Raw genomic sequence first — 25308 nt, forward strand, 5'->3', positions numbered from 1 at the left:
ACAGCTATAGCAGCATAAACCCTGATCAGAGCCTGAGCTTGGACAGAAACTATCCCTCTATAAAAGGGTCTGGTCATGTCGTTGAGATACATTTTCATTGGTTGGAAATCAGCTTCACCTGAAAGCGCACACGCACACATTAAAGGCTGATTTATGCTTCCGCGTTAGTCCGACACAAAGCCTACGTTGCGCGTCGCTGCGTACCCTACGCCGTAGGGCTCTGCGTCGATTTAACGCGGAACCATAATTCAGGCTTAAAGGAGCCGTCAGTAAGAAATGTCCAAAACTGGTACTGCAGTCACTTTCAAAATATTGTTGAGCGGCGTGTACCCTCCCCCTCCTCCCCCCGACCAGAGGTTGCCAGGTAGGCTGCAGAATGCAGCAGGAACGTAGGCTGTAATGGCTGCGATAATTAGAGCCGAGCTGGCAACCCGGATGCCGAAACAATACTGACTTGGTCATTGGGAGATAGGTGGAGGGTGGAGCTTCAGAAACAATACTGACTTGGTGATTGGGAGATAGGTGGAGGGTGGAGCTTCAGGCGAAAACAAAAAATGACAACATCAACATCAGTTGAGGGCTGCAACTCCTCTTTTTAAACTGGAATATCCTGGCTTGAGTGTTGTTGTCAGTGACATAAGTATTTGAAATGAACAGGATTTTTAAATGTCTGTTGACATATCGGGGTAATTTTATGATTCGTTTTATTATTGCTCTTACATAGCTAGGGTTGCCACCTTTCAGAAATAGAAATAAGGGACGCCCTGATTTCAGCAGCGCAGGAGCCAAAAAAAAGCCCCAAAACTTCTAAACTGAATAAAAATGTGTTTATTTTATATGAAAAAACTAAATGCTTTGATTTAAAGTTTAAAGTGCTTTAATAGCATTGAACCTGCATGACTGTACAAACAGACAACCATACTAGCAACTGAAATATCCTCCTATGCTATGTATGTCCACATCAGCCCAGATGTATAATATAGCCTACAGGTGAAGAATATGGTGTAAAAGTTAATTTATTTCAATAATTCAACTAGAATATGGTGTAAAAGTTAATTTATTTCAATAATTCAACTAGAATATGGTGTAAAAGTTAATTTATTTCAATAATTCAACTAGAATATGGTGTAAAAGTTAATTTATTTCAATAATTCAACTAGAATATGGTGTAAAAGTCAATTTATTTCAATAATTCAACTAGAATATGGTGTAAAAGTTAACTTATTTCAATAATTCAACTAGAATATGGTGTAAAAGTTAATTTATTTCAATAATTCAACTAGAATATGGTGTAAAAGTTAATTTATTTCAATAATTCAACTAGAATATGGTGTAAAAGTTAATTTATTTCAATAATTCAACTACAATATGGTGTAAAAGTTAATTTATTTCAATAATTCAACTACAATATGGTGTAAAAATTAATGAAAATACGGTACAAATCGTGTCCCGTATTAGTTCAATACGGGACGCAACATTTTTTTCTCAAATAAAGGACAATTCCGTATTTTACGGGACGGGTGGCAACCCTACATACAGCTCCTTTAACAATCACCTGTGTGTGAACAGTCGGTGGGAGGTCCTGGTCCACCTGTGTGTCCCAGCAGCAAGAGCAGGCTGAGCAGCCCCCTCCTCCTCCACCTCCTCCTCCTCCTTCTCTCCCTGCCACCGTCATTCGTTTCCCCGGGAGCAGAGGAACCATCCGTCCTCTGCGTCTCCGCTCGGCAGACGCGCACCGGGGGGAATGCGTGGCTAAAACCCCACGTTCCGCTTTGGAAACGCGTCTTTTAAGCAGTGCATTTACATTTCAAACATGTTAGCCCCCTCCCGGAGCCAGTAAAGCCGGCCCAGAGATGTCTCTCCAGCCGCGGCTGGTGCAGCTCTCCGCCGCGTCCCTGGCCGTGGTGTTCGGGCCGGACGAGGAGAGTTTACGCGCCGGCGGAGGCGCGTTCCACGCCAACAGCAGCGCAAGTGGCCAGGAGATTTTTGCGGACTTCAAAGCGCAAAACTCGCGCAGTTTCTGGAATAAGAGGCTCGTTAAGGCCATAGCCGAGGTGTACTTCCAAGGATGGATGGAAAACTTGGTGCTTTTCATTCAAGGGAACGCGAACAACTTGGAGGTGCTGAGAGAAGCGTGGATGCGCAGGGCGCTCCGGTCCCCGAAGGGATTCATCATTAAAGCTGTCGGTAGGTAAACAAGTTTTATTATGAAGCATCAATAGGTGGTGGTTGCGGGAAACATAAAAAACATCACACTGCAAAAACTCAAAATCTTAACAAGAATATTTGTCTTATTTCTAGTTAAAATGTCTCATTTTTAGTTAAAAAAAAATCTCATTACACTTAAAACAAGACTCATCACTGGAAAAAACAACAATTTTCACCTGTTTCAAGTAGATTTTCACTTAAAATAAGTAGAAAAATCTGCCAGTGGAACAAGATTTTTTTGCTTGTAATGAGAAGATAAATCTTGTCCCACTGGCAGATTTGTCTACTTATTTCAAGTGAAAATTTACTTGAAACAGGTGAAAATTGTCAAATAACAAGTTATCTTTCTGGTAATGACTCTTGTTTTAAATGTAATGAGGTTTTTTGACTAAAAATGAGACATTTTAACTAGAAATAAGACAAATATTCCTGGTAAGATTTTGAGTTTTTGCAGTGCATCCTCTAGAGTTTTGTTTGCTGTGCAAATAAGATGACAGTAGGACATCTACACAGCTCAGTGAACAACTATCACGCTGATGTGTGAACACAAATTATTTATTTGTTTTCTTTAGGGGAAGCTTTGGTGAGGTCTAATCTCTCACTACCTTTACCAGTCTGAAAGAAAGTGTGAAGGCTGTAAACTTAGACAGAGCAACTATAAACTTCAGTTTTATATCATCAGGTTCCGTTTTTAATTAAAACCATAGATATGCAGTATGTTGCTGTATGTTAGTTGTTAGTGTTGTCTTCTGTCTTCTGTCTTCAGACTTTTATTTTTCCTTTTAAATCTTGCAAAGTACCGGTAGTCTCCAAGGGTGTCAAACTTCCTCAGACCACAAAGAATGACAAGGTGATATCCTTTCACATACCAGCAGGGCTGGGAGGGGTTTCCTTATCCACAGACTGTTTCAAAAATGACCCCAGGCCAAATACTTTAATCGAACTCAGTTTGTTTTAACTGCACAAGACACGACAAACTGCATCTAGCAGTTTCTTAAAACTCTTAAATGTTGTCTGACAGCTTGGCTGGCTTCTCTTTGTTGTCGACACACTGATACAAGTGTTTACCGACGCTCGTAAGCAAAGCAGCATGTAGTTACTTGCAATTGCTCTCATTTCTGGATGTTTTTTTTTTCTTTTTTTCTTTGAGGCAGGATATAGTTTCACAGAAACAATGGGGCTTTAATGGAAACCTTTATGTAGCCCCCTACAGCATGATCTCATGGGTTGTAAATGTCTGACAGCACCCAGTGCTGTTGGACATGACCACCTGGTGTGAGTGTTTGACCTGATGACTGTATTCTTTGGGGATGCACTTGACTATTCACATCTTTTTCCTCTTCACCTTAAAACCTAAACTTGCTTATGTTCTTATGCCACTCAGCACTTCCACTGGAAATGTACACATAAATCTGAAAGACTGCATGATGTAGGAGTGGAAGATGTTGGAGGATCTCAGCACCGTCTGATCTGAGATGCCATTTGGTCTGTCTGCATTGCTTTGATTCCACAATCGGCTTACTAACCCTGTGTTAGCCCGTCAGCTCTCCATGTTGAACGGTGCACAGACAAGTAAATGGAGGAACGTAAAGAAGAGACAGAGACCACACAGAGGGGGGACTCTGGGAAGGCGTGGAGTGACGGAGGAGGAGGGGGTAGCTGACATGCCATCCTGCTGTGAGACAGTTTGAGGCCCTAAGCCTCGACTCAGCACACAAACAAACACCATATGGGCCAAAGGTTGCACCGAGCTTATTATTATGCCCAGCGCTGGCTGCAGAGGTGGACGCCGACACGCATGACCCCACAGTAGGATGCAAGGAGTCACTGTCTCACAATCTTCTTGTTTGGGCTTCGCACCAGAAACTTGTGCGTAGATGGGCCACCGCTTTCTCGTCCTGAACAAATCGTTTGCTCCACACCGTAGCAATTTGTATGGAAATCAGAGCTGGCGGGCTGTCAGGACCTAGTTTACGGCCTCCTCGCGGAGAGTTGGTCAGCAGTGAATCAGGGAGGAACTGGCTGCCGACCGCAGCCACTTTTCTGTTACCAGGATTAATGTCCCTCCGTTTCATGGACACAGAGGGACTGTGGAAGTCAGACTCCTAGATGGATATCACGCATGGTCTGAAGGCCTTGACATCGTTCTGATATAAATACATCAGCGGCAAAACAGAAATGTTATGAATTACGGCTTATGGTGGATTTCATACAGCAGTATTTCCTTCCTCAGGAAAGAGCAAGGTTAAGTTGTATCATTACTGTTATTAACCTGTGTTATTGAACAGATGTTAACGTTAAATGGCATGGCAAATCTTTCAGATAAGCAAGCACAGCCACTTTAATTTGGCTGAAAGGTCCCGTCTGGTTATCAGGGCTAATAGTTTGAGGCTCCACAGATTGCTGCTCCATCAGCCACCTCTTCTGAGGGGAGATATGCAGGAAAGGAGGTGCGCAGGAGATGTGGAGGGTTGAGGGGGGAAGGGGTTTGTGGTGAGGTAAACAGACAGGGTGAGGAGTTAGCATATGCAGGCTTTCGTTGTTATCGTTGTAGGAATGGGCCCCACTGGTACTGGGAATGACCCCTCTGCTTCAAATCATGAATGTCTGTGGGGTGTTTCTTATTCTTCTTTGATTACTCATCAGCCTCAGATGTCAGTAATGACCAGCGTGAAGACAGTCAACATTCTTCATGCTAAATAATCAGTTGTAGGTTTACAGTAACTTGTCGTATTTAGTAATGATCAACATATGGTATCCCTGCAGGAAGCACAACATTTCAGCACAGATGCAGGAGAATTGTTGATTTTGTTTCAGTAAATAGATCTAATTGAAGCTTTTGTTTTGCCATTCAAATAATTCATTATACTCAGCTTATTTCATGCTTGTTTTACAGAATACACACACCGAAACACCAATGAAACCCAAGCAATGTCATCCACATGCCACTGTAGCCCAAATAATTAATGATTTTGTTTTTGCCAAACTAATCCAGAGTTAACGGGTTGTATGCAGTAATCAGCACATTGCCTTCAAGGGTCTACATCAAGGAAATGTGTGTGTTCACTTTATTGCAAATAGTTGGGTCGAGATTAGATTTAACGAATGAACTTATTGTGTGAAATTTGCTGATATTAGTTTGGGGATTTATTTTTTTTTAGATATCATTTTTGGCAAGAGCGAACTTTCCACAGTTATGAGTCTTTTGGAAGGTACTTCATTTTAAAATCTGATTTAGACGCTCCCCTCTCCTAAAATAATAAAAAGGCGAGTACAAGTGATACAAATGTGATTTCTCTGGCGGGGCCAATCTTAATATCTGAAATCGGGTGAGGAGTTTGTAAATCCTGAGGGAGCATGAAAGACCTCCTCTACATCGAGCCAGTTGGGATGGATTTGGACACTTGACAAGGACCTCTCTTTTTAAGAGGTTTGCTGCCAGCTGTGCTGTGGCCTCATGGTCGATCCAGGACTTGCTGGAGGCGTTATGTATTCCAGCTTCCCTCGTAGCGGCTGGTAATCTCCTAGGAGACGTAAGAGTCTACCGGAGTCCAGGCCTGGACATCTCTGCTCCCCTTCTGTATGATGGTAGTTTACGCACTGAAGCCATTTGTCGCTTGTCATTTGTCAGGTGGTTCTTCCCTCACCATATTGATTTAGTTCCTCTACCATCCATTCCCCTAAGGCTCAAAAAGTTACGATTATTAATTTTACTTAAGATTCAAAGTCCCAAACAAGATTTTTGGGGCAGCACCTGCCTTGCCTTATTGTGGTTGTTGCTGGTACATCTCAGTTCCAAGGCAGACGCACACAGGTTATTTTTCTTCTATTATATAAATAATGCCATAATGGTATGCTTCCCAAAGTAGCAACTTTTACATGAGAAGGCATTTACATTATCATTTGAAAGCCGCTCAGGAGCTCCCTACAAAGCCAGAGGCTTCATTAAGACAGTTGCATGTTCTTTATTATTTAGAGTGTCACCGTTGTCTCTGCTATACGATGAGCATGGACCCACAAGGTGAAACATTTATATGTAGTCAGCCATCGGTGTAATGAGGTATCTTGTATCCTCCCTACAACCAACCTTCTAAACTTCTCATGTTCTTTCTCAACATAGATGTGAATGAGTCTTCTCACTTTCGCCATGGAAACTATGCCAGGTCAGGCTGTAGGGTTTCCTCTGTGTGAGTTTGCAGCTCTGCAGCGACTGTTCTGCAAAGTCAAATTCCCTTTCTAAACTGTATGTGTCATTTAACTTGCCATACCATGAGGTTGTGGAGCATTCCAGAAATGCTTCATTTGCTCTTTAGATCATTTCCTGAAGCCGTAGCTCAGCGAAGCCTCATTTCTGGCTGTTACTTTTCACTTGAAAGTGTTGCGTTTTTACACGAGGGGTGTTGCCTTTCATGGGGGTGTTTTGTCAAAGTCTCAAAGCGCTACTCTAATGGTCATAACTCTTCCAGATGTCAGCTTATTAACCATGGCACCCCCTTTCTGGACCCTACCAGCTTTAAATGGCCCACCCTGTCCTGACTAAGCAGTCGGGGTCAGAGGCTACAACCTTGCTGCTAACAAGCTGCCCCGAGGTCATTTAACTTCTGAGGGCTTTTCTACAAGCCAAACAGAGCAACATACATCAATACAGTATCCAAGTGTTTTTAGCTCACTGGGCACTGCTGCATCAGCAGCGTTACCCTCTTTCTGCAACACAAAACTCTCCATGTGTCACACATGCTCTCAAGAATGTACCAATAACCACATATAATTAATTATAGACTCTAAAAGAAAATCTGGAAATCAGTGATGATACTTAGCTATATTCATTGCTCATATTCAGTATAGTTTAGCCATTTCAACTTCAGGTTTTGGCGCATTACCTTAATCACATTCTTTTTAAAGCAGCAAAAAGGAGTGTTTTTTGTGTTAAATATCAGTTTCATTTTCATCTGCAGGGATATTTGATTACTAGGATGTAATCTAGCTCTTCCTGTCCCTACTTTCAGCAAAAACACTGGACTCTTGTCCATAAGTGTGTCCATACTTAGAACACGATAAAAGACTGGGTTTGTTGTTTATATTGGACTAAAGAAAGAAGAATTTGGAGAATGAAGAATAGAAGCAGCAAACTACGGGATAAGACTCCATATACATAATGCATCACTTCAGGCATATTTTGTGTTTAATGTTCTATGAATTTGATGCTTTTTACATGTTTACATCGGTTGTCATATTATGCCTTATGTATGCTTTTGCCAAGATGAGGCAGTTCTGATTATCATCTAAACTGCTCTTGCAACAATACTTGTAAAGTAAGTAAAACAATAGAAGAAGTATGACATATAGCTGTTAGACAAAATATACGCTGTTGCTTTCCAGCTGCTGCATTATGATGTGGTTGGATGTGCAAAAAAACAAAGATGGAATGTGTTTAAACGTAACCATATACTAAACTGCTCCTGCCCGGCGGCGTGGATGTTCATGTGTTTCACTTCTCTGTTGCTGCATGGGATCAAAACCACATGATTTTGTTTATATTTGTAATGAAAACAGTTAAAAGTAAAAGGTTTTTACGTTATTGTAATGAAAGAAAATGAGCCGCTGTGATTTATGTTGAAGTCCTAAATTGCATTTGAACTTCTGGCCGTCTGGTACAAACGTCACTATTGTCTTGCAATTATCCAAACTTTTCTTCCCTTTCTAGTTTCCATCATTTTTCCAAGGATTATGCATTTCTGTTATGTCCAGATGTGAAAAATACAAGACTTATACTCACATATATTCACAGATGCGACACTCTACATGTGTTACAACTATGCATCTGCAAGCAAACTCCTCAGCTGCCTAAGATTTGTTATCCTCATCCATCCCCATCGATCAGGAAGCTCGCCACCGCTGTGAGCCAGGTGTCTCGGACTCATCATTGATCCAAACACTGAGCTTTAATGAAGTGGTGGAGTTGACCAGTGCCAGCAATAACAGTGGAGGACTTTCCTCTTTATCCTTCAGCTTGTACAGCTTGTCAGCAGCTGCTTGGGTTTCCCTCGGGGGACTGTCATGTCAGACAAATGGGTTGACACAGAAATCAGAGTACTTTCCATTGAATTTTTTATTTTTATTATTATTTCTCTTCAATTTCCTCATAGGATGTTTTCTTTGCTTGATTAACAATTTATTAATGCCATGATATGCTAACATTGGCTCTGTGATCACAGACTGTTGTGTTATTATATTTTAAGGATAAAGTGTGCTTTCAAGAGCCGTACAGAGCTGTATGTGCTCACTCGTAGGCCTTTTAGAGGCAATACATCATCTTGCCGAGAGCCCTGCTGTGAAAACGCAGGATAACAAACACAGGAAAACCTTTTGTATTTTTAGCACAGTTAAACAAGAGGAAATGGATTTCATCTGCAACCACTGAATGCTATCACTTTTGATTAATGGCTGCAGGAAGCCCACTTAGATTGTTCATATCTATGTTTTGGTGGGAAGATGCAGAGAAATGCCTACAGTGTGTAAGCAGTGAGTCAGTGGTAGAGTTTCTGGCTGGCTGAACCTTCACCACATCTCATGTCTTTACTCTTTATCTCCATCTTTTTGGTCTTTCTCAGCTGCATCTATTTAATAAAAGTAAAATGCCAGAAGAGGCTTTTAAAAGAAAATACATTTTAGCTTCATCATTAAAACTCACAGTAGCAAACAACAAGGGTCCTAAGACGTTGCCTTGGGAAATACCTTTCACTAAAAAGGAAATACTAAATACAGATCACATTTTAACGCTGAGAGCAAAGTGTTTGTGAAACACATTAAGGCCATATTCTTAAAATCTGGATGATATTAGTAACTTGATCAGTTGGTAGCAAAGGAAACCTACCATCACTGTGTATGGTTTTGTCCAACACATTCGCTGCATCACAAGAGTGGCTGAAACTGAACAGTACAGTTGGTTTTCACCCAAAACCAGATGAATTCAAGGTCAAAAGAGGAAACGGTTGCTGATGATTGGAGCCAATGGTTATTCACAGGACTTCCTTCCACAACAGGATGCAATTTCCTGATTTTTTTCTTCAGGGAAATAACATAAACATCATAGAACTCCTCCAGTTTGAAAAGTGACTATAGTGTAGATAGGCGCCCCACAGACAAACCAAAGTCATTTTAACTTTGTATGTGTACAAAATGTGTATAAAAAGGACTGTTTGTACGGGCACCTCCTTCTAGTTGTTGGCACCTTGTGTATACAAGCTAACCTCTAAGTGTTGTGCAAACCACTGTCAGTTAAGACAAAAGCAGGAGAGTAATACTGTCCCAAGTACGGATCCATTTCTATGAAAGCAGAGCCCATAAACTTTCCTCCTTTCTATGGACAGTAATTTCCATAATCTCAGTAGTCGACTTTACTTACAACTAGGGGACAGCTACTGGAAGGAGATCTGAGCGTAAACAATGCTTTTCATACACTTTCGGTAAAGTTTTAAAGTTAAACTTGTCTCGGTTTTTCTGTGGGAACGCAATGCACACCATCACTGATTTAGAATGACATTTTTGAGTCTTGTCTGAAGCTTAAACCAGCAATTTAGGGATGTCGGTCAACAGTCTCACGTGTTAACATTTGACTGCAAACATATGTTCAGTTCTCCATCATAATTGGTTTTATTTACATTGTTTTGATTCATGATGAGAAAGTTTAAACTCATAAGCTTCTAACGATAGTCCTAAGGTTGTTTAAACTTTTGAATGTTCCTTTAACCATTCATCTATGTGCCAATTTTTGCAGAAAAGCTTTATTTGTGATGTCTGTCAAATATGTTTCAACAGCAGTTCCTGTTTGGGTCTTTATGCATATAAAGTGTGCTGTATAAATGATATATGATATAGAGCACATTGCAATTTAAAATAGATAAGCTGACAGTCCTTTGATGAGTTTTTATTGTTATTATTTTAATGTTTGTCCAGTATTACCCCATGTAAACTTATGTTTTCAGTTATGCCAATCTGTTAAGGCTTAAAGATACCTAATATTTATGAATATTGTTTGAAAGAGGAAGAAAACTAAAGAGCACTAAGAATATTTGAGTCTTACCACTTGCAACGTGCTATTTAGGCCAGATTCTTATTTTTTAAGTAATGCAATGTATGTGCAGTCTTACCCAGCAACAGAAAAAATATATGTTTGCAATGGTTAGGAGAATCTGGAGTACCTAGAGTATCTACATTTGGGTAAATAAATACATTATGCCTTCAGTTCCACCAGAGAACCCGCTACACAACAGCAGAGCATCCTGTTTTCTAGAAATGTTAAGACATGTATATGGGCACCGGCAGACTCAGGACTAAAGTTTGAGTACTTAAAAGTAGACAAGAACCAGGTATGAAGTGTATTCAATTAACTCTTAAGTGGTCTGAAGTACAACGATGGCAAAATACAGTGCTTTTTATGTGTCTGCTGGTATTCCTTTACCATATATTGGTATCATGTTACCAACAAGTTAGTCCCCCTGTGACACAGAACACTTACACAGAAGAGTTTTGTGACCAAACATAACCCCCACGACCTTCACAAATGTTTCTAATCTTCTGGGAAAAACCTGATTGAAGTAACCTTTCCTGAACCGGTATATGAGCTGGATTACAGTTTACATTTTTCTTTCTATGATTTAGATGATAACAAACACAATTCAATAGTGTTACAAGTGCAGAGATTAGCTGTTGTAAACAAATACATGAGAAAAGATGTTTTAAACTCAAATATCCATTTCAGAACATTTGTGGAAGAGTGTTTATGTCTTCTTGCCAACATTGATTAAAAGTCAAAGGGCTGGTTTGGCAAAGTGAGTTTCAAGGTTGTAGCTAGATTTTAGATGGCCATGCTGCACTACTGCTGCTGTTTCTTCTTCTTCTTCCACTTTGTATTGCTTTTGGCAGGTTGTTGCTAGTAAAGGTTTCTATGGTGATGGGAGTCAACACAAACCCAGCCTGCATTTCTATTCATTGAGTTGAATACGTGAATACTCTCTTGTCATGGCACCCTGACTTTTTGTGTTATCTCTTCTTCAGGTTTTTAATAGTCAGCGTTCATACCCCGACAATATGTGTGTAAATCTACGGATTTGCTCCAAATTTGACTTTTTTTCCTCCCACCTTAACTTCTATACTCACTTAATATGTAAACGATTGAACTTCGACATGTTGAACCGTGAATGAGTCTCATTAAATATTTACCTAATACCTAAAGTTGGGCAGAAATACAGCTTTACTGATGGGACTCAATCAATAAAGCTATAAAATGATAAGTTCCTGAGCCTTGATGTTGTACTACTTATTGATGAGTTTTAAACTGTGCTACATTTTTGCCTACGTATACAGGAATTACAAAGTGCATTCAAGAGGTATTTATGGCAAATGTTTGTTAAAAGTACCTCCAAAGCAGAAGGACATGAAAAAAACAAGTCTGTTGAGACATTTGGGCTGTTATTGCTTTTTCTGAAGGGATCTTTTCACCAAGTTTATTGGGCCATTTAACTGCAACGCCCACATCTGTGTGTTGTACGGGAGTAAAAGACACAAACTCGTAAAGCACTTAAAAACATGCAATGCACTCACTCACATACATAAAGAAAAGGGAGGGTGGAGTAAGGGAGGTCTGCTGGTGCAAAATACCGAAAACAAAGTGGATGTGGTTGTAGGACCAGGAGGGAGTTTGGATGCAAATTCCAGCTGGCATCGACTCCCATTACACTGGATCTGACTTTATGAATGTTTGACATTGTCTCACTGGAGACTTAAGTCTCTCATGTATAACCTGCAGATGCACTGAAGCATTTCCCTCACAAGGACTCAGTCAACGGGAGACGGGGAGGAACTTTGCAGTGTGCTCTTAATGAGGGAGAAAGGAGATTACGCTGTTTGATAAGTGGAGTCCAGAAGATTAGCAGGATAAGATAAGAATGTGTGTGTTTGTGAGTATGTGTCCACTGACAGGACTGAGAGAGGAATTGTTGCAACAGACCCGATATTTAAGTGAGACCTGCAAAAGCATGAAGGTGATAGGCCAAGGACATGGTTTCTGTCATGAATAATGCAACCTTTTTATTCCCATGAAAGAAGCTAATGAAATGCATCATTTATTTATGCGTTCCCTGTAAACTCCATAAACTGCATATAAAAAGGCGGAAATAGTTTTGTACTTGAATCCAATCAGAAAGTGCTAATTGAAATGCCAGTGATGGACACAAGGGTGCTGGTTATAAAAGCATCTTTGGCTTCAATTGACTGAAAAGTTCTGTCGTGAAATATATAGCGAGCGTATTTTTGCCACAAGTCAATGTGTAGGTAGTCTTATTAAAAACAGTTCCTTAATTAAATAGATATAGGCTTCAAAGATACATATTTAGAAAAAATAGAGCTTCAGGGATCCCTGTCCAGCTTCAGCATCTGATTGTGCTATTCAAAAGTTTGAAGTCAGAACTGGAAAAGAGAACTATTGAGTGACTGTCCACACCTTGTTTTAACATATGCCTCCACATCCACGTCCAGCATAGGCTATGTAAGAAAAACTGACATTGCCCATAGGTTTTCCTGAAGATTTAGTGCTCAAAACTATATCTAAAAAAGAAAACCCTCTCCGTATGTGATATTTTGAAACATATGCATATAGCAATAAAGGCAATGAGGAAAATATCCAGAAGCATGGAAGCTAACGAAAGGCTTTTGAGGATCATTAAAGAAATGTGACATGTCAGATTTCAAAAGAACAAAGGAAGACAAATTGGAGACAATGCTGGGAAACGTCCATGATGTTGGTTGTTTGTTGTTGTTGGTTACCATGGCTCCCTCCTAGCTGTTGTTTTGCACTTTAATATGACGCCATAGTTATAAAAGTGACAGACATTCTGCCCAGACAGAAGATGTCAGATATGTAGTGGGTCCTTCATGGTGTCCCAGGATGCAGCCGCGTGTGGCCCAGACCTCCTCCAGATGTCCTTAGTGATTGGATCTCATATACTCCTATGCGTCCTGGCTGTGTTTACACTTGTTCTTGGGGCTGTCCGTATGTTACCCGATTATTCAGAATGGATTTTAATACCAGGTGATAACAAGACCTATGATGGACAAAAACTGAAAACAACTTGCGTTTAACAAACACTCATTTTCACAACACTTAGATATGGACACAAGAATTAGGTATGAACCATGAGCATAAACATAAACCGTGAACATGTTTAATAGAACATAAACATGCTATATAAGAGCCCCGAAATCTTAGCCTCATTGGCATGAAATGAAAAGTAAAGGTGTTATCTCAAACCTGTAGACTTCAGACAAAACATATTGACATATTTCAGCTGGGACCAAAGGGGGAATCTGAGAAACCTTCTCCCCTCCACAGCCCGGCAACAGTGGGACAGATAAGCACACATTTTCAGTCTGAATGTACTTCTTTAAATCTTACAGGAGTCTCCCTCCACTGTTTGACAGATCAGATCAAAACCAGTTTTTATGTCACATGTTTTCTGTTATGAGAGACTGCGAATGATTGTGGAACAGATGACTCCACATTTTCACTTGTTAGTAAAATGTCAAGCAGAATAAAATGAATCATCGCCCACTGGCTGAACAGCAAAATGATTTACAAGTTTTGTACTGTTTGTTTGAATATGTGTGGGCTCGCGTGTCTGACTGAATGTTTGTGAACAAACTAAGTCTCAACTCATTTATTAAACACAGTGCCTATTGTGCAACATGTTTGATCATAACAGATCTATAGTTCAGTTAACAAGTACTTCTGGACTGTAAATGCTAAATATTAGTTTAACATTAACTCATATCTGTTAGGTCATATCTGTAAGATTTTTGCTTTGTGCTTTTCGCTATGGATATTTTATCCATAGCTGGATTCCTTATCGCTGCAGCTTATGGAGGCTCTACAGTATGTGCTACACACTGTGGACGGTTGAGTGTTTTTTTTTTCCAGGAGACTGACAGTAATGCAATCCTGTCTAAAATGGGACTCATGCGGCTCTGAGGCCCACTAACCAACCCAGCCATGTGAATACATGTGGCATTGATCAGCGTCAGCAGCCAAAATGATCTCAGTGGCTGTAGAGGAGAGAAGGTCTCTGTCAATCAGATTCCCCACGCAAATAGTCGGCTTCAGGGGGTTTTCATTTAACCCCCCAGACGGCTGTTTAAACTCACGAGTAAAGTTAACGATTTGGGAAGAAATGCATTTTTTTAGTCTACGCAGGCTTTGTGACTATATTTTACTATTGTGGTGAAAGAAATCAGTAGTATATGCGTTACATCCTAAAGAAATAGATCTGCTCTGAATGCAGGTCTGGAGGTGATGTAATTGCAAATGAGAATTTATTTTTAAGTAAATCCTCCTCCTACACTGAGAGTAAACAGTTGCTCTTTGCGTAAACAGTTTTTCGTGCTGTGCATATTTACGGCTGTTATTGGGTTTCACGGGCCATTATTTTATTTATGTATGTGCACTGGCAACAATCAGGATACGCAAGAAGCAGCCTGCGCAGACTTGCAGACGTCACCGTGACCCATTCCCCGAGCTCGGTCCAGCCGCAAAAGGAATTTATCAGATGTTTGCCAAAATGCATTTCAGTAGCATTTAATATTTAGGCTAACCAGATGTAACAAGCTTGTTCAGCTGGCCCTTTGACTGGATTTGAAAATGTTAACAGGTGGTATGAACAACCTGGTTAGAATAACAGTTTTAAAAAAAACCTGGTGAGTTTAGGGCGATTTTCATAATCTTGTACCAGAAATGGTTCAGTAGTAAATGAAATAACAAATAGACAAATTTAAAAGCAAACTATCCACATTAAGCCAGTCAGATACTGATGGTTCCGGGGGGAGGGGGGGTCCTAAACCTTTAAGCCATCCAGGGGTCAGTTTTAAAGTCGGTGTCTTTAAATTAGCTGATTATCTAAAACCAATGTCTTTTAAACGTCCTGTGCACAAATGTTGATGACATCACAGTGATATCTTCAAGGAAATTATTCCACATGCATTTAGACAACAGTTATCACAAGTTGTTTTAGTCCTCAGTGTCCCTATAAGGGGTCACATTGAGTTGCTGCTCCTTCTAACTTGCAGTCTGTTTTACTCCCACACCGGTTTTCTCCTTGTGGCACAGGGTTCTGTTGCCATGGCATCCAGCTGGGTATTCATGTTGTGTATGACAAAGGGTGTAATGTCGCCGTCTCAGTCTTAGATTACAGGAACACAGAGGTCCGTTACCCCTGGAGAGCAGACGGTTACAACAGCGAGCCTCCCAGACGGTTACGCCTGCTAATGTGAGACTCAATAAACACTAATCCTCCGTCTTCCAACATACACCAACTTTTTCCCACAAATAAACGGCTACAGGTGTTTGTTTAGTCTTTCATTTGTCTGTCTGTATTTGTCAGGGCTCCAGCCAGGCTTGAATCAATGGAAGGGCCTGTGGGAAACACGCACTTGCTTGAACCCATTTGTGTTTTTAACTCTTAAAATGACAGATCATGTTAGCAGGTGTCTGACTGAGTTGAAAATGGATAGAGGAAGAAAACTAGTTTATTGATCCGAGTTTCATAAAGGCAAAATTTTTCTTTACTTCTGACCCTATCGTTCCTTTGTTGTCCTCACGACTGTTGAAAGAGGTTATAAATGGTTGCTGTATGAGCAGCGTGCCAAACACCCCTATAGGAAGCTAATAACAATGAGGAGCTACGTCAGCAGGACTAACTCTTTGCTGGGGGAGACTGTTATTGAGATCTCTGCTCTGAGGTTTAGCCAGCTTAATGCTTTGTCTCAGAAGAAGGAACACCACTTTTTCATTTATAATCCTCCTGTCTGTGAGCTTTATGAGCTTTAAGTGAGCTCAGTGTGGTGATATTACTTTTTTTTCACACTGAAATATTTATTACTGAGCCTTTAGTGTTCAGTGTAGATGAAGTACTGCACAGAAGACAGAAACACAGTGTAGTATATAAGTGATGGGGGATTCGTATATGTACTTTCAGTGGTCAGCAACATTAGAAAAGTTCTATGTACGGTAAATGAAATCCATTTTGTCTGGAAAAAGCAGCTCCCACGGTCACCACTTTGGATTCTTATATATGAGCATTTATTTTATTGTGGAGCTGCAGTAACCTGGGTCTGTCAGCGTGCCCTCCATAAGTGCTGTGTCATCTCTTACCTAGCACACATTTGATTAGTTGTATATTTTCCCTGGCCTGGACATAAGTGGTTCAAGTGTGAGGATTGTAAATGTTTAGTTTACATCAAGTGCTGAGCTTGGCAATGTTTTTATTGGGTGCCCCAGGGGCTGATGGGAGAATCACTCACGGTCACACAAACATGCCACATGTTTAAGCGTGAGTCTGAATCCACACATTTAAACGCAAATTGTCATAATCGGCACACCTGGAATTATGGGGGCCTTTTTTTTTTCTTTTAAAAACAAATTTAAAAAAAGCTGATGAATTTAAAAGTGTGTGTGTGTGTGTGTGTGTGTGTGTGTGTGTGTGTGTGTGTGTGTGTGTGTGTGTGTGTGTGTGTGTGTGTGTGTGTGTGTGTGTGTGTGTGTGTTTGTGTACGTGTGGCAATTTTACAGTTAAGTTGCATTATGTAAAGGATGATGTTTTATCACTCATCCATCTTGTCATTTTCCATTTTGCACTTTCATTAGTGGTTTCATTCCTGTTTTTTTTTGTCACTGATTTTGCACCTTTCATTAATGTAGTGTAGCTGATTAACTAAAACCAATTTTCCAGTCGTGTAGCTAAGGTTATGTGCATGGCCTTGTGTCTGCTGCTTGTGTCTGTGGTAACCCAGCCCAGATGCTAATCATTCAGCAGCAGCAGAGCTTGGCTTGTTTTTGTGCTGTTTAATATCACAGTTGTTACTGCTCATGTTTTTCTTTTCTTTTTTGAGAATTTGTTAAAAAAAGGTGTCATTTACTACTTTAAACCATGTAAACCTTTGCAAAAGAGATACACGGTAGCTGTTTGAGACAGGCTGCCTAAGCTAAGCAAACAGCTCTGTTTCCTTTTTATGTGATCAGTCTGAAGTTTGTAAGGTGTTCCCACAGCACTGAAACCCACATCCTTATCTTAACCATTGACACATCAAAGATAGACATAAATCCTGCCATTTCTAATCTTAATTTAAACATTGACATTTGAACTCTGCATAATACCTAAAACTAACCACACAAAGGTTTATGTCTCTAAATAAACATTTGAATCTCCAATTTTATGTTTAAACACAGCCTCGAGGTTGAGCACACCTCTGCACCCAAATCCTTGTAAGAAGCAAAGTTTTATATGTCTAATTGTCCTGAAGTGACAGTGGTGCCTTCTTTGTGCACCGTTATTGTAAATGTTGCTTCTTTTCTTTCAGAAACTCTGATTGAACTTGAGATAGTTATAGTTATTACCTTGCAGGGGTGGATTCAAACCAACACTGGTACTGTCACTGCCCCATGTCTCTGAACAAGCTAACACATTAACCAACATACACACCTTTATGTTTATGTTAGAAAAACTATTCTACTGCTGTACTACTGTATTAACAAGCTTTTCCAATAAAAGCCCCATCTCCCTGAGGCAATGTCACCTCAACAAATTGCCTCAATTTTTTGCATAAGGTCTCAAAAGTCTCAAACTTTGCATGTGTTAAATCCATGTGGATTGTTTTTTAAACTGAAATGTAATGTCTCTCATATCTCTGGCTGACTTTAAAGGCAGTCGAGTTTTAGGATGGGAAATATTTGGTCCAATGGGCTCTCACACTTTGTTTGCATGTCAGAGGAAGATCGTCAGTCTTCAGAGTCAAGACAGATGGTGGGATTTTCAGATGGGGTTTGCATGCAGAAAATGAGTTCATGCTATTTTTTTTCAGGGACTATTTTTTCTTGTTTCATAGCCTCACTTACTTTTAGTAACGTGGTTGTCTAAGTGCTACTCATGGACGTGCCGGGCTGCATGATATGGGGGGCAGGATATGTGATCTGCCCAGCAGGCAGACCTGTGGTCATTTCTGTGGGAGTAATGGAATCCTGCGGTCTGCCTCAGTACTGCTGGAATTTCAAAAGCAGTCAGGCATGGTTCATATAACTCACATAAATAGACCACCACGCTCATGATTTAGGAGGTGGTGAGGACAGGAATGTCAGCTTCAGTACTCAGGGTTGTTTTCACTGGCAGCGCCAGTCTGAGGAAGACCTCCCCTGACCCAGGTGTGTTTGTATCTCCTGTCGATGGCCCACCTGTTTCACCCAGCACTTTTCTGATGCGTTTGTTTCAGGTGACCTCTCCCCGGTGCAGATGTGTCCCGTTCCTCAGTCTCAGTTCATTCCCTTGGCCGAGGTGCTGTGCTCAGTCATCTCCGATATGAACTCGGCCGAAATCACTGTCAGCCAGGAGGCACTTGTCAACTACATGAGCAAATCCCATCCAGGTAATGCAGAAATGATTAAAATATTTACCCGCTTTGCTTGTTACAGGAGTTTTTTTATGTTGTGGCAAATGCACTAAAATGTATCCCAGATGTTCTTAAACCCTAAAAGAAGACAGAACCCAGACAGCATCACTAATGTTAGGAGAGAGATGTTTTCGTTTACTTTGTTCATTTTCAATTTGAAACATTAAAAAGTTGGGCTTAAGGGTGTTTTTACTACTGTGTCTCATCAACTGTTAATAACTAACTAATAACTAACCATTTAGGAACTCAAAAGACAAAATGTTTTAGTTAAGAAAGTGATCTGTTTTTACATTCATGCTCGCTTATGATTCAAAAGGTGCTCCACCTTTATTGTATTTGATTTTAATTCCTAGAGGTTCATTCTTTTTTTCACATTACAGTTGATACCTCAGATCACGGTGCAATTTTCCTCTTCACGTTAGTCCATCTTAATTGTCAGGGCTTTTATTGAAGTTTTAACTTACTGGTGGATGTGGACATAAGTTGTTTGCACAGACAGTAGTTTCCCTGAGTCCCTGTGGTGATTTCTGGGTTTAATATAAATCTTTCATACAGGTTTGTTTAATTACTCACCATTATCAAGGACATTTTGAAGGCCTTTGTAATTTTTCTCTGAAAAATGCTTTTTAAATTGCCGAACTGTAGCTCCTTCAGAGTGACATGTCTGCTAATACGAAGTCACATTACTGACATATTACAATTTGACGCATTGCAACCTTTTTATTAATGTTTTGCTAGCCTTAAGCATCAGTGTTTGTGCTGTCTTAAATATTTAGTTTGGATCATTTTAGAACATTGCTTTATCTTTTGACCTAATAAATACCAAACAATACAAGAATTCCAGATTCATGACACTCTGACACTCACCTGTCTATAAAATACACTATAAAAAGCCATTCCCATCAGCCAACAATAAGCAGAAAGTAGCTGAAAAGTGGATGAAATGGCTTCTTTTGAGACTTTATACAAGCATTATTTCTAAAGTGTTATTATTTACTAAAGAAAATTGGCACTGTTTGACTTAAAGGGGACCTATTATGAAAAACACATTTTCTCTTGCTTTAACATATATAAAGTGGTCTCCCCTCAGCCTGCCAACTCAGAGAAGGAGGAAAGCAACCAAATTCTGCAGTGTCTGTACAGCCGCCCGGATGATCCATCCAGTGTGATGTGGCTCTACGAGCCGTTCAGATTCTGCTTCCTTTCGTTACGTAACCAAAATGCAATTTAGAGGACTGTCTCAGAAAATTAGAATATTATGATAAAGTTCTTTATTTTCTGTAATGCAATTAAAAAAACAAAAATGTCATACATTCTGGATTCATTACAAATCAACTGAACTATTGCAAGCCTTTTATTATTTTAATATTGCTGATTATGGTTTACAGCTTAAGATTAAGATTCCCAGAATATTCTAATTTTTTGAGATAGGATATTTGAGTTTTCTCAAGCTCTAAGCCATGATCAGCACAGTGTCTCATCATCATAGCCTTCCCACTCACTCAGAATCCCGCATAGATAATGAGGTTAGAGAATGGGAAGATAAAAACATGGCTCAGAGGCGGAATTTCTAATTTATTTAGCAAAAACAATCAAAAGCTTGTTTTTAAGACATTCAAGGCCTGTTTAAAATAGGTATTAGATGCCATAACAGGTCTCCTTTAAATGACAACAGATACATTGTTTTCTTTAACACTGGTGTTTTTGTGTCTCAGGGATAACCATCCCTACTCAGGACATCCTCTACAACGCACTCGGCACTCTCATCAAAGAGCGCAAGATCTACCATACAGGAGATGGATACTTCATCGTCACTCCTCAGACCTATTTCATCACCAACAACACTGCCCGAGAAAAGAACTGGTGGGTTCCTGGCTCAGCCGACGACCTTCCGTTGCCTCCTCCTATCACTTACCTTCTGAGCAATGAAGTCTGTGTGGAGGGCAATCAAACGCTTCCTGTGGCCCACTGCAAGTCTTGCAGCTGTTTCAGCCCGCCCCAGATCTCCTCAAACATTACCACTACCGCCGAAACAGCCACTGTTCCTGCCTCCGCCGTCCCCGATCAGCATTCTCTCTCTGTGTCCATAAGTGAATGCACAGGCAAAAGTCTGAAGTGGCCGCGGCCATCGGATCACAAGCCCTCGGTGCAGCATCAGTCTACCTCCACAGTAGCAGATTGCCAGGCAAGCGAAATCAGCAAAACCACCACCGCCACCACCAATGCAACGGGTCGTAAAGAAAAGGACAACAAACCAGGAAGAAAGTTTGGTCTCAATTTGTTCAGGAGAAATGGAAGTAAAAAGGAGAAGCCGAAAAAGGAGTATGCTTCGTTTTCGGGCCAGTTCCCTCCAGAAGAGTGGCCGGTAAGAGATGAGGATGACTTGAACAATTTACCCCGTGACCTGGAGCATGCCATCATCAAACGCATTAACCCTGAACTGACCGTGGACAACCTCACACGCCACACAGTCCTCATGAAGAAGCTGGAGGAGAAAAAGGAAAGGGTGATAGACAGAGTGTTGGATAGAGGTCTGGAAAAAGATGATAAGGGAGTTGACAAGGGAATGTCTACAGACATCCTTATATACTCGAAACACAGGCATCATCACTCATCTAAAACAGGTGCAGGAAAGAGGTCCACCCAGAGGCCCTCTCGCAGCAAGAGGAGGGCCCACTCATCCAGAGAGAAGCAGAGGGAGAGAGAGAAGGACAGGGTTAAATGTAAGGGTCCCACATGTCCAGACAATTATCCAGATGATTTAATTCCAACCCGGCTCAGAGAAATCCCAATTGATGCACCAGATCAAGAGGAGGAGGGAGGAACGGCTGAGGGAAAATCTCTTTATAAGAAACGCATCGAGAACCCTTTCCAGACTCACCCAGTCAAAGACACTGAGATAATAATTCCCAACCTCCGGGAGCATACACGACAAGAGGTGAAAGAGAGCAAGGCCTCTGGGATAGGGAGGAGGGAGCGAACGAGTCACCGCTCTAAATCATGGGATCCACACCGGGCCAAAGTGACGGCAGGTGATGGAGATGCTGCAGCGAAATTCCCTTTGTCTGAGGGGATGTACAACCGTACCCATGAGAAGGACTTCATCGCTGACCATCTGCTCCAGCCTGACAAGAAGCTCAGCAGAGACCCGCCTCTGGACTACAACTCATCCTACCCCCAGAGCAGCACGCTCCGGATAGACGACAAGATCCGACATCAGAGTGAAGGAAACTGTAGAGAGGTTTGGGAAAGAGAAGGCAAAAATGGTCAATTTCCGGATCAGCAGGAGTACAAAAATGTTTCAGAGCACAGCCAAAATAGAGATGATGATCTTGCTAATGTCCAACAGTATTCCAATATGAATGTTGTTCCTCTTCCCCATCCCTACGAGCGTGTCGTAACCCACTCATATGAGCCGAAGGGGTCCCTGCCCAAGCCTTCTTTACAGCGGAAACATTCCCTCAGACTCTCTAATCAACCAAGAGATGATCTCCATAAGCCTGGTGAGCTCTCTGTGACTACACACGTCAGTAAACACGAGATAAGACCCGTCAGCCACAGAGAGCAGTGGACCACGAGACAGGGAGAACAGCTGGAACTGACATCTGACAGCACCCCCCTAATCCCAGACACTGACCGCTTCATAGAGGACGACTATCCTCTCTATCAAAGAGCAGCTGAGCCGCAGGACGACGACGCCTGCAGCTCCTTGTGTCTGAATCTTAATGAGAGTATGGATACTCCACATGAGTATCAAGCTGGTGTAGGGAGCTATCATAGCCATGAATCCCACCTGCAACATCAGGGACCCCACCGTAACTATTATCAAGCCAACTTTCAACAGTCCCAAGTTGCCTTCAAACCAGATTCACTGGACAGCACTCTGAAAGATTTTAATCCCCCTGCAACCTTGACTGGAGCTTCCCCTGACCCTACAAAGACAGGGGAGAACAGCTGGAGATGCCATCATCGTAAGATTAGATCAGAGGACACTCAGAGCGAGCCCAGCCCTGCGAGAGGCACGGCGATCAAAGACGAAAGACGCTATGAAACTAATCTGGGTGAGGAATGCTTGGAGGACGGTGAAGCAGCGGACAGTAGCATCTTTGACTACTGCCAGGCCAGCGAGGTCGAGTCAGACTCAGAGACTGTGCGGAAGTCAGCTGACGAAGGTGACAGTGAGTCTGCTCACTGGGGAGCTCATGTGGAAGAAGTGCAGGAGGATGAGTTTGATGCTGAGGAAGTTTCTCAGAGCCGCAGAGCAGTTCAGACCACACCCAGCGGAGCCAGGAGAGCAGAGGCTGGAGAGATGGCAGAGAACCAGAGCATCACAGGAGACAGCGGCATAGACTCCCCGCGGTGAGTTCCTGCCTTTATGTTGGCTTGCATTCTGCCTTACGAGCAGAGGTGGACAGAGTACTCGACCCCAGTACTTGAGTAAGAGTACAAATACTACTGGTCAAAATTTACTCCGTTACAAGTAAAAGTAGCTCAGTCAAAATATTACTCGAGTAAGAGTAGAAAAGTACTTGCTTTTAAAGGTACTTAAGTATCCAAAAGTAAATGCTTTTAAATTTACTTTAAGTAAAAGTAAGAGTAAGAGTAAATTTCTTATTTTCCACATCAGTAAATTACTATATTTTTTCTAAATGTTTAACTCTTGTTTCTGAGAATTAACTCTTTGAAACCAGCTGCACTGATGTGCTGCTTTTAGAACCACAATGTTATATAAAACCTGCAGAAACACCAAAAACAAATCAAATGAATGGGATCATAAGAGGACAGCAGATGATGCAGAGTTTATTAACAATCATGAACTGAAACCAAATGAACCTGCACTATCCAACTAAGTCTGGATCCCCCTCAGGGCGAGGCTTGACGTATTTCCGCTTTACGTCCATCCCAGTGGAGAGCGTGCACTATGATAGGTCTCCTCCTTTGACAAAAACAGCTTGTGTCCAATAGGATTTTAGGGAAGAAGAAAAAAGAGCAGACCTGAAAGTAACGAGTACTTTTCAGCCTTCCTAGAAATTTACTCGAGTAAAAGTAAAAATATTTGTCTTGGAAATGTATTCAAGTAAGAGTACCAAAGTACCAAAGAAATCTAATACTCAAGTAAAGTACAAATCCTCTGGATATGTACTTAAGTACAGTACTCAGGTAAATTTACTCCGTTACTGTCCACCACTGCTTACGAGTATCTTTCAAACTAAATATAGCACACTTTGATACCAGGAATATCTTCTTCAGACCACTGATGCAGCAGCTAACATACTACCGGTACTCTAGCTGACTCCGCACTGCAATAATCATATATTTTAAGTGGCTTTGGGCCAAGTAAACACTGCACTGAGGTTGGTTAACCTAAGGGCTACATATCTGTGGTTGGCTTTGCTCCCAAAATGTGTTTTTCTTTTCTTTTAAGGTAAATTGCAATAAAGCTGTACAAACACCTTGTGGCCAATTAAAGAGCACCCAGTGTTTCCACAGAAGGGAGTCATTTCTGATAATTATCTGCAATTGCTGCACAGCACTTAAATACTCATTTTATAATCAAAGAGGAAGAAAAGACTTCTTTTCTGGCATTGCCCTCAGCGTGGACCCATGTATTTAGGTGATGTGATGGAGTGGATGAACATGTCAAATGTTTCAAGTGCTATGTTTTGCCTCTGCAGGACCCGCGTCAGTCTGACTTCCAGCAACACTGTGATTCTCGAAGGCCTCAAAAGAAGAGGCTTTCTGCAAAACCTGGAGAAGCTGCACTCAAAGAGTAGCACTATGCGACCGCAGAGTTCACTGCTCCAACTCACCCCCGTCATGAATGTGTAGCAAGAACTGCCTGAAATGTTGAAGGGTTAAAACTATGTGTCTCCAGTTGAGTACATCAAATATTGTAAACATATTCAATACTGGGGGTTTGTGCTGCGCTGTACCCAATAACAACAGGTATCAATGTAAAGATGTAAAGATTTCCTTGTAAATATTTCTAAAAACAATATTCTGTGGTTTATCTATTCCATGAGTGGCTGAAGTATGTGGTGCTGAATGCAGTTTTCTTTCTCAACTTACCTCAGTCGTTAAAATGCTATTAAGAGCAATAAACTACCGTGGCTTTTTCTTCTTTTCCTTGTATCCTAGCTGTCACCGAAAATAAAACTGTATATATCCCACAAGCTACATATTTGTCATGAAATATCTCCCTCTATTGTTGTGGATTGAAGAATATATATTTAATACCAGCAGTGGCCCTAACACTACTAAAAAAAGTTTAAATGAACTTGTGCAAATAGGATTTTGCATACAATTGATGAATTCTGAAAAAACTAATATATTTAATGTTAATGCCTTTTCCTATACCCTGGGTGCTCCTAACTGCAATTCCCAAACTCTTTCTTCAACAGATGACCAGTGTCCAGCTGTAAAGGAATGCTAATCAGTGTGTACAGGACTATTTCAGAAAATTAAAATATTGTGATAAAGTTCTTTATTTTCTGTAATGCAATTAAAAAAACAAAAATGTCATACATTCTGGATTCATTACAAATCAACCGAAATATTGCAAGCCTTTTATTATTTTAATATTGCTGATTATGGCTTACAGTTTAAGATTCC

General features: G+C 40.9%; 1 protein-coding gene across 1 annotated transcript; it reads left to right on the forward strand.

The window, feature by feature from the left end:
- Positions 1 to 1690: 1690 nt before the first annotated feature.
- On the forward strand, positions 1691 to 24863 carry stox1 (storkhead box 1). The gene is made up of 4 exons (XM_061745869.1): positions 1691 to 2187; positions 18520 to 18672; positions 20412 to 23055; positions 24372 to 24863. Exons 1-4 carry the CDS (start codon positions 1854 to 1856, stop codon positions 24523 to 24525), a joined length of 3285 nt encoding a protein of 1094 aa, XP_061601853.1. The 5' UTR covers positions 1691 to 1853; the 3' UTR covers positions 24526 to 24863.
- The last annotated feature ends 445 nt before the right edge of the window (positions 24864 to 25308 follow it).

Source organism: Cololabis saira, chromosome 17 (genome assembly GCF_033807715.1).
Source record: "Cololabis saira isolate AMF1-May2022 chromosome 17, fColSai1.1, whole genome shotgun sequence".
NCBI lineage: Eukaryota > Metazoa > Chordata > Actinopteri > Beloniformes > Belonidae > Cololabis > Cololabis saira.